At 43.8% G+C, this 17,484-nt stretch overlaps 1 protein-coding gene across 2 annotated transcripts in view; it reads left to right on the top strand.

Annotated features, from left to right (window-relative positions):
- HERC6 (HECT and RLD domain containing E3 ubiquitin protein ligase family member 6) overlaps positions 1–17,484 on the top strand; it is a 58,964-nt gene that overhangs the window by 6,950 nt on the left and 34,530 nt on the right. For both annotated transcript variants that reach the window (XM_062199874.1, XM_062199873.1), the window contains 8 exons: positions 2,628–2,855; positions 4,402–4,496; positions 6,761–6,888; positions 8,313–8,449; positions 9,967–10,034; positions 12,798–12,919; positions 13,456–13,515; positions 16,720–16,819. In XM_062199874.1, coding sequence (XP_062055858.1) covers positions 2,628–2,855; positions 4,402–4,496; positions 6,761–6,888; positions 8,313–8,449; positions 9,967–10,034; positions 12,798–12,919; positions 13,456–13,515; positions 16,720–16,819 — 938 coding nt within the window. The remainder of the gene's footprint in view (positions 1–2,627; positions 2,856–4,401; positions 4,497–6,760; positions 6,889–8,312; positions 8,450–9,966; positions 10,035–12,797; positions 12,920–13,455; positions 13,516–16,719; positions 16,820–17,484) is intronic.

Raw genomic sequence — 17,484 nt, 5'->3', positions numbered from 1 at the left:
TTACACACAGAGAGAAGGAGAAGCGGAGAGAGAGAGAGAGAGAGAGAGAGAGAGAGAGAGAGAGAGAGAGAGAGAGACCATCTGCTGGTTCACTCCCCAATTGGCTGCAATAGCCAGAGCTGCATCGATCTGAAGCCAGATGCCAGGAGCTGCTTCCAGGTCTCCCACACAGGTGTAGGGGCCCAAGGACTTGGGCCATCTTCTACACTTTCCTAGGCCATAGCAGAGAGCTAGATTGGAAGTGGAGCAGCCGTGATTCGAGCTGGCATCCATATGGGATGCTGGCACTGCAGGCTGTGGCTTTACCCACTATGCCACAGCACCAGCCCCAACTTACAGGTTTAATTTTCCTTCTTCCTGCTCTCCTTTTCTCCCTTCCTTTCTTCCTTCCTTCCTTCCTTTTTATTTGTTTTAAAGGCAGAGAGACAGAGAGAGATTCTTCCATACACTGATTTCATTCCCGAAATTCCTGCAACAGTTAGGCATGGGCCAGGCTGAAGGCAGGCTCGTAGAACTCAGTCTGGGTTTCCCATGTGGATGACACAGACTTGAGTACTTGAGTATCATCTGCTGCCTCCCATGGTGTGCATTAGCAGAAAGCTGGAATTGGAAGCAGAGCAAGGGTTCAAAGCCAGGCACTCTGATAAGAGGTGCAGGCATCCCAAGCAGCATCTTAATCCCTGTGCCAAATGCCTGTCTCAAGTTGTTGAGGAAGTTTAGTGAGAGAAGGTACACGTGTACCTGTATAGATCATAGCATGTAGTGGGGATGCTCATATAAGATGACACATGAACAGAGACCAAAAGGAAGGGAGGGAGAACTGATGCAAGCAAGAAAGGATGATACAGGCGCAAAGGCCCTGAGGCAGGAGCATGCCCAGCACTGTTTCAGGGCTAGCTAAGATCTGGAGAGTTGTGAGCTGGGGGAGAGGAGATCCAGGAAGTGGTGACCACGAGTACTGGTGATGTGGGAGCCATGGTGAGAACAGTCCTTTCACTAGTGAGGGAACTGTATTTTTTTTTTAACTTCTTAAATATTTATGTATTTGAAAGGCAGAGTGACAGAGAAGGAGGGACAGAGAGAAAGAGCTCATCTATCCTCTGGTTTACTTCCCAAATGGCCACAAAGGCCAAGGTTGGGCCAGGCCGAAACTTGTAACTTGGAGTTCCATTCAGTCTCTCACATGGGTGGCAGGTGCCCAAGCACTTGGGCCATCTTCTGCTGCTTTTCCAGGTGCATTAGCAGGGAGCTGGATCAGAAGTAGAGCACCTGGGACTTGACCCAGTGCTCTGATATGGGATGCAGGCACCTCAGGATATGGATTAACCTGCTGTACCACAGCATTGTCCTTGGACCTAATGTCTGGAGAATGAAATGCTGGGGCAAAGGTGGAGTCTGGGAGACCAGCACCAGCTTTTGTAATTTTCCAGGAGAGAAAAAGATGGTGACTTGGCTAAGATGGCAACAGTGGAGAGGCAGGAAGTGGTTGGGTTGTGGATAGATTTTGGAGGTAGAGGTTTGGGGCTTGCTGGGTGGAAGTGTCTAAAAGAGAAGGCTCAAGGCTGACTTGATTTTTGGTTTGAGTGGTTAAAAAAGCACAAGTCATGCTCAGCTAGGGGGACAAGAGTGGATGTTATTTGAGGATAGCCCTACCCACCCGTCTGGTCTCGTTTCTGCCTTTATTTCTCTTTTATTTTTTATTTTTTTAAAGATCTTATTTATTTATTTGACAGGTAGAGTTAGAGACAGTGAGAGAGAGAGACAGAGAGAAAGGTCTTCCTTCCATTGGTTTACTCCCCAAATGGCAACAGCCAGAGCTACGCCGATCCGAAGCCAGGAGCCAGGTGCTTCTTCCTGGTCTTCCATGCGGGTGCAGGGCCCAAGCACTTGGACCATCTTCTACTGCTTTCCCAGGCCACAGCAGAGTGCTGGACTGGAAGAGGAGCAATCGGGACTAGAACCGGCACCCATATGGGATGCCGGCACCTCAGAAGGAGGATTAACCTAGTGTGCCATGGCGCCAGCCCTTCTCTCTTATTTTTTAAAGATCGGTAGAATTAGATACAAATATAAATGTGAAGGAGATCCTGCCGTTTTGGACCACATGGATGAACCTGGAGGAGCAGGTGAAAGACGTGAGACAGAGAAAGACAAACACTGCATGGTCTCGCTTAAATACAGGCTCTAAGAAAGTTGAGTTTAGAGAAACATAGTAGAATGGTGGGGAGATGTTGGTCAGAGGATACGAACTTGCAGCTGTAGGCTGAGCAAGCTCTAGAGATGGAAAGTACTGCATCTTCATGATGGTTGACATTGCCTGTACTCGAAATTTCCCAAGATGGTAGAGCTTAATATTTCATCACACCAGAGAATGGTAACTGTGAAAGGTAATAGATTGTTAATTAGCTGATTGTGGATTTCATTTCACTATGTATGTATGTATGTGTGTGTATGTACATATGTATACACTCTTCACATTGAAAACCTTACATATATGTAATTTTTATTTGTCAATTGTACTTTAATATAGCTGTATTAAAAAAAGATTTCTGGGGCTAGGGTAGTAGTTTTGACTTGTGGTATCCCATGTGTGTGCAATTCTGAACTTCTCTTCTTTATTTTTATAGATAGCCAAGTGTTTTCATGGGGGAAGAACAGCCAAGGGCAGCTGGGCCTGGGGGAGGAGTTCCCCTCCCAAGCCAGCCCACAGAGGGTAAGATCCCTGCAGGGGATCCCCGTGGCTCAGGTGGCGGCAGGAGGAGCTCACAGCTTCGCCCTGTCTCTCTCTGGGACTTCATTTGGCTGGGGAAACAACAGTGCAGGGCAGCTGGCCCTCAGCGGAGATAACGTCCCAGGTAAGGAGTTAGACTCACTCTCACAGTAAATCATTATTTCTTTGCAGTTGGTACACAAACCCAGCAAAGAGCAGTCTCCCAAGCTTTGTGGCACGTTAGAATCATCTGGGGTGTCATGTTAGTTCCCTCTGGCTGGCAGGAATTATCCCAAATGCAGTGGCTTAAAACAACACAAATAGGACCTTGTAGTTCGGTGGCCAGAAGTCTGAGCTGGGTCTCCCTGGGTTCAAGTCGAGGTGTCAGCACGGCTGCTTGCCTCTCCAGAAGCTCCAGAGAATTCGTTTTCTTGCCTTTCCAGCTTCTAGACGCTGCCTCCATTCATTGACTCATAGCCCTTCTTCAAAGCTAGCGATGGCTGATTCCGTCACCTTAGTCTGACTCTTCTCTCTCCGTTTTCCTCATTTAAGGGACCCTTGTGACTACACTGGGACAGCCTAATCTCCAGGCTAATCTCCCTGTTTTAAAGTCAGCTGACTAGCAGTTGTTATTCCAACTGCCTCTTTACCTCCCCTCTGCCACGTTCCCCAGCATATACATAGGCTCCAGGGTTAAGAAGTGAGAGGCCATTGGTGTGTCTACCATAGGGCCTTTTAAAAGCTCCAGTGCCCAGGCTTAAATCAAAATGCCTGGGTGAAGGCATCTGTGGCTATCTGGGATCTCACAGGAGATCCCAGTGTGCAGGAGAGCTTGGGAACAACACTGCTCGCCATGGTTCCTGTGGAAGCAAGGCTCACCAAACAGTCTTCCAGAAGAAACCATCTTGCTCTGTTCAGTTCTTTACAGTCAGCCAACATGCACTTAGCACCCACTGTGTGCCTGTGCCATACGGAGCACTTATTTCATTGAGCCCTCTCAACGAGGGGTAGGTTCTCTTGTTATCTTGCTTATTGTTACATATTTTCAGAGCACCTGCTTTCTGATAGAAATAAATACATGACAGTGATATTACTGGGGACAAGAGTCTTGTCTTTCTAGGTCAATAGCCTCACGCTTTCCAGAAGATTCCAGAAGAGCTTCCAAACATAGAAGCTAAAGGATGACTTGTTTTTAGTCTTTTCCAAAGCAGAGTTTTCACTCTGTTTTATACTTCAATCATTCACTTTTTTAAAAAAGATTTATTTTATTTATTTGAAAGACAGAGTTACAGAGAGAGGCAGAGACAGAGAGAGAGGTCTTGCATCCACTGGTTCATTCCCCAGATGGCCGCAACGGCTGGAGCTGCGCCAATCTGAAGCCAAGAGCCAGGAGCTTCTTTTGGGTCTCCTACGTGGGTGAAGGGGCCCAAAGACCTGGGCCATCTTCTACTGCTTTCCCAGGCCACACAGAGAGCTGGATCAGAAGAGGAGCAGCTGGGACTAGAAGCAGCACCCATATGGGATGCCGGCACTTCAGGCCAGGGCTTTTAACCCACTGCACCACAGCGCCGGCCCCCAATCACTCACTTTTAAAGTATGCTAACGTATCAGATAATAAAATATGAAATATAAAACCTCATGAAATCTGAATCCGTTTCTTATACTGTAGACATTCTGCTTTCTTTCAACAGTGCGAAGCCCCAAGCCTCGTTCAGTTGGTGCCCTGAAGAAGCTGGGCGTGATTTATATCAGCTGTGGTTCTGAGCATACAGCAGTGCTCACTCAGGTAATCCTAATGTGCTGGTATTTTTTAAAATCTCAGAGCAGTGTTAAAGGTACCTGTATTGATTAGAGTGCAAACCAAGGTATTTTCATCTATTTAGACTGTTAAAATACCATAAACCAAGAAGCTCGTGAACATACAAACGTGTTTCTCACAGTTGTGGAGGCTGTGATGTCACCGGTCGTGTTGTGAGCAGATTCCGTGTCTGATGAGGGCCGGTTTTCTGATCAGTAAATCACCGTGTTTTTGTTGTGTCCTTATTTTGTGGAAGGGGTGAGGAGTCTCTCTAAGGCCTCGTTTGTAAGGGAACGAATTCCATTCATAAAGGATCTACCCTCAGGCCCTAATCGTTGGCCCAACACATCACCTGCAGATGTCATCACATTGAAGGTTAGGGTTTCCACATGGATTTTGGGTAGGCACAACCATTCAGACCACAACATAAGATGTGCAACAGTGTGTAGATGTACCCATTAACACGTAAATACCTGGAGAGGAAACATGAACCAAATTTAAATCATGAGAGTTTTCAAGGTCGTATGATCAAAGCTACTTTCTGCTTTGGAAATATTTTCAGATACCCTCTAAATTAGATGAATATAGGAGCTAATACTTTTAGCAGTTGCTCATGGACAATGAAGTTCTATGGATAAAATTGATCGTAGAAGCAGCAAAGTAATTTTTGCAATCCTTTGATAACCTACTTTATAGACTAGAACATATTTCCTTCCATTTCTTGCTTGGCAGAATTATGACCCAGTTTCCTAAGGTATTCTTGCCCTTTTTATCCTGGCCATGAAACCTTTTCCAATGGGATGGGCTCTTTCTATAGCCATAAAGAATAGACTCAAGGGGGCTGGCACTGTGGCGTAGTGGGTAAAACCGCCTCCTGCAGTGCTGGCATCCCATATGGGCGACAGTTTAAGTCCCAGTTGTTCCACTTCAGATCCAGCTCTCTGCTATGGCCTGGGAAAGCAGTAGAAGATGGCCCAAGTCCTTGGGCCTCTGAACCCCCATGGGAAAACCCAGAGGAAGCTCCTGGCTCTTGGCTTCAAATCAGTGTAGCTCCTGCCATTGTGGCCATCTGGGGAGTGAACCAGTGGAGGAAAGACCTCTCTCTCTCTCTCTCTGCCTCTCCTTCTCTCTCTGTATAACTCTGACTTTCAAGTAAATAAATAAATCTTTTAAAAAAAGAAAATGAATCTAAAAAAATAGACTTGAGAACTCTTTGTGTAGTTGAAATATTTGATTTAAAAATATATGCCCCAATGACTTCTGCTGCTTTTTATTCATTTTATTTTTTAAATTTATTTGTTTTTAAAGATTTATTTATTTATTTGAAAGGCAGAGTTGAGAGACAGAATGAGAGAGAGAGAGAAAGAGAGAGAGAGAGATCTTCCATCCGCTGGTTCGCTTCTCAAATGGCCTCAGCAGCTGAAGCTAGGCCAATCTAAAGCCAAGAGCCAGGATCTTCTGGTTTCCCATGTGGTTGCAGGGGCCAAGGCACTTGGGCCATCTTCTAGTGCTTTCCCAGGCACATTAGCAGAGGGTTGGATCGAAAGTGGAGCCACTGGAACCGGCACCCATGTGGGATGCTGGCGTTGCAGATGGTGGCTTTACCCACTATGCTAATAGCACCCAGCCCCTGTTGTTTGTTTTAAAAAAAAAAAAACATGTTTTAAATTAGGAAAACCTCACTTGTTTGGATTTTATTGTTCTCTGTCGATAGGAGGCAATTAAAGTTGTTTTTAGTCATAGAATCATCTTTTATACTTACATGTTGGTGTTACCTTGATTTCATTAATTTGTGCCTCCATTCATTCAACAAATGTTTATTAAGTGCTTGGTTCTTCCCCCACCCCTGGCTTTATTGTGGTATAATTGATAAATAAAAATTATATTTATATATATATTATGAAATGATTGTCATTAACATGTATCACCTCACCTTTTATCTTTTCATGTGTGGTGAGAATCTTTAAGATTTACTCCTTGCAGTTTTTAAGTATATAACACATTATGCCTAACTATAGTCACCATGCTGTACAATACATCCTCAAAATTCCTGGTTTCTAAAGGAATGCTAGTGATTTTTCATGTTTTAAATGTTAACACTATATTCACTATCAGAAATAGTAAAGAATCCTCTTATTTATACAGAGTTGATAGTTCACATAGAACTCTAATAGTAACTATTATGTGAAACTTAGTTTATACACTTTAGTGGCCTTTTGAACCTGGACTAATCTGATTTCTTTTCAAAACAGGATGGGAAAGTGTTCACATTTGGAGACAATAGTTTTGGACAGCTGGGACACAGCTCCACTGCTGAAAAGAGAGGTCCACAGCTGGTGGAAGGAATTGATGGCCTGGTCTCACAGATTGATTGTGGAAGGTAACAGCCCTTATTTATTTTTGTAGCATGGTTAAAAAATGTTGTATTTTATTACTTAGAAACAACTCATATAGAAAGTATTCAAACCTTGAAACCCTAAAATATGTGACTTCTCTTTTTTGTGTGTCAAAAAATTATTAGAGAGGCAAAGGGATATGAGGATGGTGGGGTAGGGAGGAGAGAGAGAGAGAGAGAGAGCACGCGAACCCCCATTTGCTGGTTCACTCTTGTATATCCCTACGATGACCATGGCTGGGCTAGGCTAAAGCCGGCAGCCAGGAATTCAATCCAGAACTCTCATGTGGATGGCAGAAACACAACTGCTTGAGCCATCACCAGTCTCCTAGGGTCTCTATCAGCAGGAAGCTGCGACCAGGATCTGGAGCTGGGAATGGAACCCAGGTGCTTCAATGGGTGACATGGGCATCTCAGCCACTAGGCTAAATGCTTGCCCCTTGACTTCTCTTTTTATGGAGCATTTTTATTTCTGAAAAATTACTTCTTTCATTTCAAATACAGTTCAATTTTCCAGGTTTTCTTTATCAGACACTTCATTTATTTTTATGAGAAATTATTAGACATCTACTGTGTAAGGGCCACCCTACTAGGTGCTGCAGAATAAGAGTTGATTGATAACAAAAATGGTAGTGCTTGCCTGCTTGAGTGGATAACACAAAGTTAATCTCAGGCCTGAAGAAGATGATATACATTTGCCTATGTATTCGGAGTTATGTGTAACCTAATTATGGGGACACTTTTGAATGTTTACCAAATGCATTAAGAAAAATGCTGGTATCTAAAATGCAAATGATAGAAACGTGGTAAAGACCCATTCATAATACTCTGTCTTTAAGATTGATGGCCGGCGCCGTGGCTTAACAGGCTAATCCTCCGCCTTGCGGCGCCGGCACACCGGGTTCTAGTCCTGGTTGGGGCGCCGGATTCTATCCTGGTTGCCCCTCTTCCAGGCCAGCTTTCTGCTATGGCCCGGGAGTGCAGTGGAGGATGGCCCAAGTGCTTGGGCCCTGCACCCGCAAGGGAGACCAGGAGAAGCACCTGGCTCCTGGCTTCGGATCAGCGAGATGCGCTGGCCGCAGCGGCCATTGGAGGGTGAACCAACGGCAAAAAGGAAGACCTTTCTCTCTGTCTCTCTCTCTCACTATCCACTCTGCCTGTCAAAAAAAAAAAAAAAAAAAAAAAAAAAAAAAAAAAAGGAAAAAAAAAAAAGATTGATACTGAGTGTGTATATTCAGTCACCATCTGTTCAGCTACATTACTTGGTGCCCTCTGACAGTGACACTGTGATGGGGCACTGGGTTCTTTATAAGTGTGAATCTCTTATTTCATGTTAAGGGACATCATCCTTCTCAAAACCTCTGAGTATGGCTTTTGGACCTCATTATAATGCACTTTCTCTCCTGTAGTTATCACACCCTTGCATTTGTCTACACCACTGGCCAGGTGGTATGTTTTGGTTGTGGAGCAAGGGACAGACGCAATCCAACTCCTCCAGAGGACCTGCCAGAAGACTTTGGCGTTAGCTGCCTGATTTCTGCTGATGGTATGAGTGGCCCCACTACTTCAGATTTTGTTTTCGTTGATGTCACTGGAGAGAAAATATTAATGTGCTTCCTTTCTTTGTTAAAAAATTGTTTGTTTATGGGAAAAGTAAAGAGAGATCCTCTATCCACTGGCCTACTCCCTCAAATGCCTGCAACAGCTAGGGCTGGGCCATGTTGAAGTCAAGCTCCTGGAACTCAATTTGGGTCTCCCATGTGGGTGGCAGGGGGCCCACTACTGGACCCCTCCCCTACTGTTTCCAAGGGTGCACCTCAACAGAAAGCTGGATCAAAAGTAAAGCCAGGACTCAGATCAGGAACTTCAGGATGGGACATGGTGTCCCAAGCAGCATCCCAACTGCTGTGCTGAAAGTCTGCTCATAAGCCACTTTCTTTTCTTCTTTTTTTTCTCAAGATTCACTTATTTGAAAGTTGGAGTTACACAGAGAGAAGGAGAGGCAGAGAGAGAGAGAGAGAGAGAGAGAGAGAGAGAGGTCTTCCATCCACTGGTTCACTCCCCAATTGGCTGCCACACTGGAGCTGTGCCGATCCGAAGCCAGGAGCCAGGAGCTTCTTCCAAGTCTCCCACACGGCTGCAGGGATCCAAGGACTGAGCCATCTTGTACTGCTTTCCCAGGCCATAGCAGAGAGCTGTGTCGGAAGTGGAGCAGCCGGGACTCGAACCGGTGCCCATATGGGATGCTGGCACTGCAGGCGGCAGCTTTACCTGCTATGCCACAGCACTGGCCTCTGCCACTTCTTTTCAAAGGATCCCCTAGAACCATGGTTCTTCAAGTACTTTTCTTTCTTTTTTTTTTCAACTTAGGTGTTGCGTATTTTTTTTAATGCAGTGATTCCTGGTGTATTTGGTAATCACTTCTAAAGATGGAGATAATACAAAAGAAGGTCCTAAATGGTTACTTAAGCACCAGAATAATATACTTAAAACATTTTTTTTTTAATTTGAGAGGCAGACAAACAGATAGATAAGGAGCTTCCACGAGCTAGTTCAGTCCCCAGATATCTAAAATGGCCTGGGATGGGCCAGCCGAAAGCTAGGAGCTGGGAACTCAGTCCAGGTCTCTTAACATGTGTGGCAGGAACCCAGTTACTTTAGCCATCACTTGCTATGCCTGCGGTTTGTATTAGCAGGAAGTGAGTAAGGAGCTGCAGCTGGGATTGGAACATAGGCAATCTGATATGGGACACAGGTCTCTTAGCCAGTGTCTTTACTGCTAGGCAAAATATCCACCCCCGAATAATGTACTTTTATATATTTAAGCCAACCTCTTCTAAAGCATGTCAAGCTGGCCTCATCATGCACGTGCATGGAAAATTGAGCTTTAAACTAAGTACATGTATGATGTGTGATCGATGAAATTTACTGTTTTGTGGTTTTTATAGTCAAAATTCATTTTGGAGACTATAAATTGCCAATAAGTAAATTTGGCTTGCTAATGTCTCACATTTATTTCTTACTTTTAAAAACTCTATGCATGGATTTATGACTTCCTTTTAGACCTGGTGGATGTTCAAGTCAAACACATTTTTGCTGGAACCTATGCCAACTTTGTGACAACTTCTCAGGTACCTATTACGCTGTGTTGCTTTTAAAAATTATATTTTTCTGTAGATTTTAGAGTGTTATTTCAAACATTGTCTTATCCATATAGTAAGATTTCTTACTAAAAATAATGAAGTCCTCTGTTACAATGCTTTTGAAAATATGTTAAGCAATTTTCATTTCTTCATTTGTCAAACTTCTTTTTTTTTTTTTTTTTTTTTTTGGACAGGCAGAATGGACAGTAGAGGGAGACAGAGAGAAAGGTCTTCCTTTTTGCCGTTGGTTCACCCTCCAATGTCCGCCGCGGTAGGCGCGCTGCGGCCAGTGCACCGCGCTGTTCCAATGGCAGGAGCCAGGTGCTTTTCCTGGTCTCCCATGGGGTGCAGGGCCCAAGACCTTGGGCCATCCTCCACTGCACTCAAATGCAACGTCATTGCTTTTGTACTAGCATTTATAAATCTTTTTTATTTTTTAAAAATTTTTTAGAAGATTTATTTATTTATTTATTTGAAGAGCAGAGCTATAAAGAGACAAGCAGAGAGAGAGAGGTCTTCCATTTGGTGGTTTACTCCCCAGATGGCCGCAAAGGCCGGAGCTGAGCTGATCCAAAGTCAGGAGCTAGGAGCTTCTTCTGGGTCTCCCATGTGGGTGCAGGGGCCCAAGGACTTGGGCCATTTTAAACTGCTTTCCTAGGCTGTAGCAGAGAGCTGGATGAGAAGTGGAGCAACCGGGACTCAAACGGGCGCCACATGGGATGTGTGCTTTACCTGCTCCACCACAGTGCTGGCCCCAGCACTTTTTAAATAAAAATTTTTTTTTTTTTGACAGTCAGAGTGGACGGTGAGAGAGAGAGAGAGAGAGAGAGAGAGAGAGAGAGAGAAAGGTCTTCCTTTTCTGTTGGTTCACCCCTCAATTGCCACTGCGGCTGGCGTGCTGCGGCCAGCGCACCCCGCTGATCCGAAGCCAGGAGCCAGGTGCTTCTCCTGGTCTCCCATGCGGGTGCAGGGCCCAGGGACTTGGGCCGTCCTCCACTGCACTCCCGGGCCACAGCAGAGAGGTGGACTGGAAGAGGGGCAACCAGGGCAGAATCCGGCGCCCTGACTGGGACTAGAACCCGGTGTGCCGGCGCCACAGGTGGAGGATTAGCCTATTGAGCCATGGCGCCGGCCCCCAGCATTTTTTTTAGCAAGTAATATTGATGCCAGTGATAACATTAATTATTAACATGAATGGCAGTAACCACATATCAGGCCCCTGTCAAGTATTTCAAAAGGGTCAACGTGTTGAATGCTTATGTCAACTCCAGTTGATGTTATTTTTCCCTTTGAAAAACTGAGGTGAGCTTATCCAAAGTTGCTGTATTCATGAGTGGTGAGCTGGATTAAAATCCAGGGAATCCATCTCCAAAGCCTACTCTGTTATCTACCACACGTTTGTGTCTTCCTGATTCTGAATAGAGAGGATTTTGCTGTTAAATTTCTGAGAAATGTTTGTGTGGAGATTTAAAGCGCATACACACACACACACACACGTATTTATTTTCCTAAAGTGTATGCTTTTGTATTACTGGGGCTGTTTTACATTTGATCTCCATGTAGATGTTCTGTATTCCTTGGGACAGAAAATGGCCAGAAGCAAAGGGTTCTGTGCTGCTGGGGACAGTTAGGAGATGATGCCCGGGTTGTTCTGTTAACAGCTATCAGTCAGTCAGTCAACAAACATTGAGTGTCTTTCTGGGATCAAGCTCTGCTCTTGGCTCTTGGGACAAGAGTAAATAACACAGACAAGGTTGCCCTTGTTCACAGCTTTTGTACTTTACAGGAAGTACCAGGAAATAAACACATGAGTGTACAACAAGTAAGAATGCATTAGAGAGTGATGAGTACTTGGAAGAAAACAAAATGTGCCATTTGAGTTGGATGAGATGGGCTTATCTAAAAATATCTGTCTGCAGAGGCCTCAGAGACACTGTGAGGTCTGAACAGAGATCTTAGCCATGCTTAGATCCAGAGAAAGAGACTTCAAAGTAGAAGGAACGGAGCAGGGGAAGGCCCTGGGGCAAGGATAGGCTTGGCAGGTGGAACAGAAAGGTGGCCAGTGGAGCAGGAAGCAGAGAGTTGTGTGGGATGAGCCGGTTGTGAAGGATGGGGCCAGCTGTGTGGGATGTGGCCAGATTGAAATGCCCTTGGGGAGAAGACCCAAAGGCTTTAGGTAAAGGTCCGGATCTGCAGCATAGGGGAGGTGTTGGCAGTAGGAGATACACGTGGTTGGTATCTGACTGTGCATGGTACTTAAGGTAGAAATGAGAAGAGGGGGACAGAATCGAGCCCCACCAGATTTCTCCACGAGAGGACAGATGGTGGAGGAGGAGCCGGAAAGGGAGCAGGTTCTGAGGTGACGGGAACCCAGGAGAGGGTGTCTCATCAGGCCAAGAGAGGAAACTGGTGGGGACGGACTGTCCAGTCCACAGGCCTTCTGAGGGCTGTGGAATCGTTTGATCTGGCCCTGCCACAGCAACCACAGGCTGGACTCAAACGTCAATAAATCTGTAGCAGACTGATTTTTGAGTTGATAGTTTTGTGTGGCCCATGAAGGAGGTTATCAACATCCACATGGCCCTTGGCAGGAAAACTCTGCTCTTCAAATAAATAAATAAATCTTCTAAAATTTTTTTAAAAATAAAAAAGATTTATAAATGCTAGTACAAAAGCTTTACCTTATCATCTCTTATTCAGCACGTGTGTGTGTGTTTTGTGGTCATAATCCTGTTTTTTTCTTCCTTAAAGGATGCTGGTTCCACGAGAGTTCCCAGGAAAACCCTTCCAGAAATAAGCCAAATTAACCAGTCCCTGATGGAAAAATGGATAGCAGTGAAAAGAAGAAGTAGTGAACAAGAAGTGGCTGAAAGGTGGCTCTGTCTGTTAAATTATAAACCACTCTTACCTGTTTCTGAAGCCTTGGTCATTTTATCCTAGACATAAGAAACAGGGTATGCTTTGTGATGAAGGCCTTTGCATTTCAACCATGATTCTCTCCTGTTATCTTTTAGGTTGAGTAAGTCATTCATGGATCTAGCCATGCACCTTTTATTTAATATAAATAAGAGATATGCTGAGTGCATATGAGAGCCCAGGTACCATCGTAGGTGGGGAAAGATGCAGGAGGGAATCCAAAAGGCTCACAAAGACTAAGAGACACTGTTTTCATATCTTCATAGATTACTCTATGGAGTTTCATGACTTAATCTCCATAGGATGGATTTTATTTATAAAGAGTTTTAATGAGATTTAGCAATAATTTGTACAAAATCTATTCAGAATTTGGGAGACCTTTAAGAGATTAATTTTTTTATTAATAACATTTTCACTGTATTTATTCAGATATGATAAAAGAAGGCATGCTTTGTAGAATGTTGTAACTTAACCCTTGTTATTTCTTTTTCAGGGAAATTAGGATGATATTTTCATCTCCTGCTTGTCTAACAGCAAGTTTTTTAAAGAAAAGGTAATACTTGTATGAAACTGTATTTGTTTAAAAACACTGGGAATATTTAAAATATGTTTCTAATTAGTCACTTTTATTTGTGCATTTTGTAACCTATAATACAAAAAGTCTAGCCTGGAGAATTGTCATAGAATTCCTCCATTTTATGAAGTGATTTGCTACAACTATAAGTTATGATTCCTAATAAACATTGTTTACTTCCTCTGCACTTCCTTCTTCTATTATCTGATTGGGCCAAATGATTTTTTAAAAAGATATTATTTATTTGAAAGGTAGCATTGCAGGGAGAGAGGGAGAGAGAGAGAGAGAGAGAGATCTCCCATCCATTGGTTTACTCCTATCATGGCAGAGGGTGGACCAGCCCAAATCCAGAAGACTGGAACACCATTCAGTCTCCAACATGGGTGACAGGGGCCCAAGTACTCGGGCCATCTTCCACTGCTTTCCCAGGCACTTTAGCAGGGAGTAGGGTGGGAAGTGACTGGGGAAATGGAGCAGCCAGGACTCAAACCAGCTTCTGTGGGATGCCAGTGTCAGAAAGGCAGCTGAACCCACTGGACTGCAAGGCTGGCCACCGAATGATGTTGTTTCAGGATCTTTGTATTGACAATCGATTAGCTTAATCCCACATTGCTGTAGCACTTCCACACCAATGGTGCACTTTACTTACCATTCCTACTCTGTGAAATCAATAAGGAAATAGATCTTATTCTACCTTGAACTCATTGCTGCAGAGGAAATTCTGATTTTTCTTCTGTTAACTTGGCATCAGAAGGTTCTACATGTTTGACTCCCTCCTGGCCGCTAGGTGGTACTCATTTACCCTTGCTGCCATCTCTTGTAGGTACACAACCTCCAGTAGTGTTACTGGTTCCCAGCCTGGATGCGTTCCAGGTCAGCTTGGGGGCCTCACCGAACTGTTGGGACCTAACAGTTTCTTTCTTTTTTTTTTTTTTAAAGATTTATTTTTATTATTTGAAAGAGTTACACAGAGAGAGAAGGAGAGGTAGAGACAGAGAGAGAGAGAGAGAGAGAGAGAGAAAGAGGTCTTTCATCTGCTGCTTCATTCCCCAAATGGCTGCTACAGCCGGAGCTGTGCTGATCTGAAGCCGAGAGCCAGGAGCCTCCTCCAGGTTTCCCACGTGGGTGCAGGGGCCCAAGGACTTGGGCCATCTTCTACTGCTATCCCAGGCCATAGCAGAGAGCTGGATCAGAAGTGGAGCAGCCGGGTCTCGAACCAGCACTCATATGGGATGCCAGCGCTTCAGGCCAGGGCGTTAACCCGCTGCACCACAGTGCCGACCCCAAGGGACCTAACAGTTTCACCAGAAAAGCTCAGGAAGAAGCATGCTTCTGGAATCCAAAAGGCATCCCTATTCATCTTTACTTATCCCGCCAAAAGCAAGAGAATATGTTACTGAAAGAGGTAGATCTGCTGCCCAACGCCCACACACACCAGTCTGTAACACTGGTCTTTACCGGCCAGCAAAAAGGAGACAGGTGTTGTGACTCAAGTCTGCCTCCCCAGAGAGTGGTCTGGAGTAAATTTTTATGGATTCATTAGGAAAAACTGGTGAGACAGGCTTTGATTGGGGTGGGGCTTAAAATCAGGCCATTTATGGTGAAGTTTAGTAAGATAGGCTCCAGCCCAGGATTTTCTTGTTCATAGGACTGCTGGCTCGGAAAGGGCTCCGGTGCGTCCAAGTTCCAGTCCTGCTTGCCTCTCTTTGGGTCTGCAGGTGAGGTCTTTTCTTCTGTGTGCACTGGAGTCCCTCTGTGCATGAGCAACTAAGTCTTTGAACCAGCTCTTCTAGACAATAGGAGCTGTAAATGATGTGATCAGACGTTTATAAAGGCTGAGACCTACTGTTCAAGCATAGTGCTGCGAGGAAGGTTGGGGGAAACACAGTTTGAGGCTTTTGCTTTCTGGGGTGGTAAGGGGAATCCAATTAACGGGATGTTCTAGTTTAAAAACCAGGACCACCTCCCTCTTCTAATTCTGTCATCTTTCTCTCCCTTTGCCTAATTCTCTTTGCTACCCTTCCATACTTGAGTGGAAAGACTGTCTCAGTCAAAGGATTCTATTTCTTCCCCACTGCAACCTCAGAGAACCCTATATACCTTAAAAATATTATCTTTGTGTGGCAGCAGGTTAAGCCACCTGCTCCATTTCAGATCCAGCTCTCTGCTAATGGGCCTGAGAAAGCAGCAAAGATGCCCCAAGTGCCTGGGCCCCTGCCACCCATGTGGGAGATGGGGATGGAGTTTCTGGTTCCTGGCTCTGGCCATTTGGAGAGTGAACCAGCAGGTGAAAGTTCTCTATCTCTGTAACTCTGCCTTTCAAATAAACATTAAAAAAATTGCCTTTCAAACTCAGTAAATTATCCACACATGTTTCTCAGGAGTTATGAATTCTTAAGGTGTCAAAGGCTATAAAGGAGAACATATTTTAAGGAGAAACTTCCAAATCTTTGCTTACTACTTGCACAAATGTTTTAGCCCTGGTACTATTTCTTGGTGGTCTATTATTTTAAGCATTGTTAGACTTTGTCAAATGTCAAACAACTTGTTAATAAGATAGCCAATGAGAACACCACACCTGGATGGTCTTTTGGCGTGGGAAGCAGAGACTGGGAGCTTGACTGGTTTTTGGTAAATATTCAGCAATCCAGAATTGGTGGAAACAGCAAGGTAAGTACTCTAAGGTATGGGATTCAAAGAATCTTAGGGCCCAAACTCTCTGTTGCTGCATCCATTGAAAAGTTAGGATTTTCAGGAAGTTCCTATAATGAACACTCAAGGTCTCCTGAAACAGTAAAGTCATTCTAATGAAACCACGGGAATTGCAGTTAGATAAATGTAAGTAAATGGATGTGGATCGTAGGTAGTTGCAATTCTTAGTGTACAAGCTGAGTGTAGGCGTAGATGGCTTCACTTATCAGACTTAGTATATACAATTGTAAAAATATTTCAGTCCAAACATGATGTAACTAATATTGAGATAATAAATTGTTACCTATTCTCTTAACAAGGAAGATATATAATTTATGTTTTATTGTGTCAAGTAAGTTCATTATTTTGAAAAGAGGCAAGCTTTGAAAAAAAGTCTGTCTTTTATGCAATAAAATAAAGCAAGTAATGCATGAAATTTGGAAATAGTGTTCTGTTTATATATATATTTTTTTTTTTTGGCATTTCTTGTAGTCAAAGGGGAACAGGAGAAGCCATTTCCATGGATGTGGACTTACAAAAGGCAAGAGACACCTTCAAGAAGTTAACAGAAGAGAATTGGATTTCTTCTTTGGTAAATAGCTAATACTTGATAAATAAAACAGCAGAATTTCTTTACAGGAAGGACTATGATTATAGTTTAATTTTATTCAGGCTGGATGAGGGATCTAGTGTTCATTATTAAGTTTCTACATTCTAGACATTGTGTCTCCCACATAGGGGGCAGTAACACAACTACTTGGCCATCTTCACTGACTCCAGGGTCTGTGTTAGCATGAAGATGGCATCAGGAGCTGGAGCTAAGTATAGAACACAGGCAGTCTGATGTGAGATGTAGGCATCTTAACCACTATGCTAAATCCTTGTCCCAATTTATCTTTTAATTTCATTTGCCACGAACTTTTTGAAGTTCCCTTTTACTAGCATGATATGTATACAGTATTGCTCTAAATTAGGGCTTTGTGTTATTTTTTTTAAAATTATTTAGTTTTTCCCCCAAAGAAACCTTTTACTTAAGTAATCCAGACTTCATGCATTTCATAAGTACAGCTTTAGGAATGTAATGATTCTTCCCACCATACCTACCCTCCAACCAACTCTCCTACTCCTCCGTCTCCCATTCGCAGTCTCATTCTCCACTAAGATCCATTTCAATTAACTTAATACACAGAAGACCAACTATATACTAAGTAAACAGTTCAACAGTTTGCAAGGAAAACAAAAAACAAGACTCCCAGT

The sequence above is a fragment of the Lepus europaeus genome, chromosome 8 (genome assembly GCF_033115175.1).
Source record: "Lepus europaeus isolate LE1 chromosome 8, mLepTim1.pri, whole genome shotgun sequence".
Taxonomy (NCBI): domain Eukaryota; kingdom Metazoa; phylum Chordata; class Mammalia; order Lagomorpha; family Leporidae; genus Lepus; species Lepus europaeus.
Note: the sequence above shows the minus strand (reverse complement) of the source record. Positions and strands in the feature narration are given on the sequence as shown.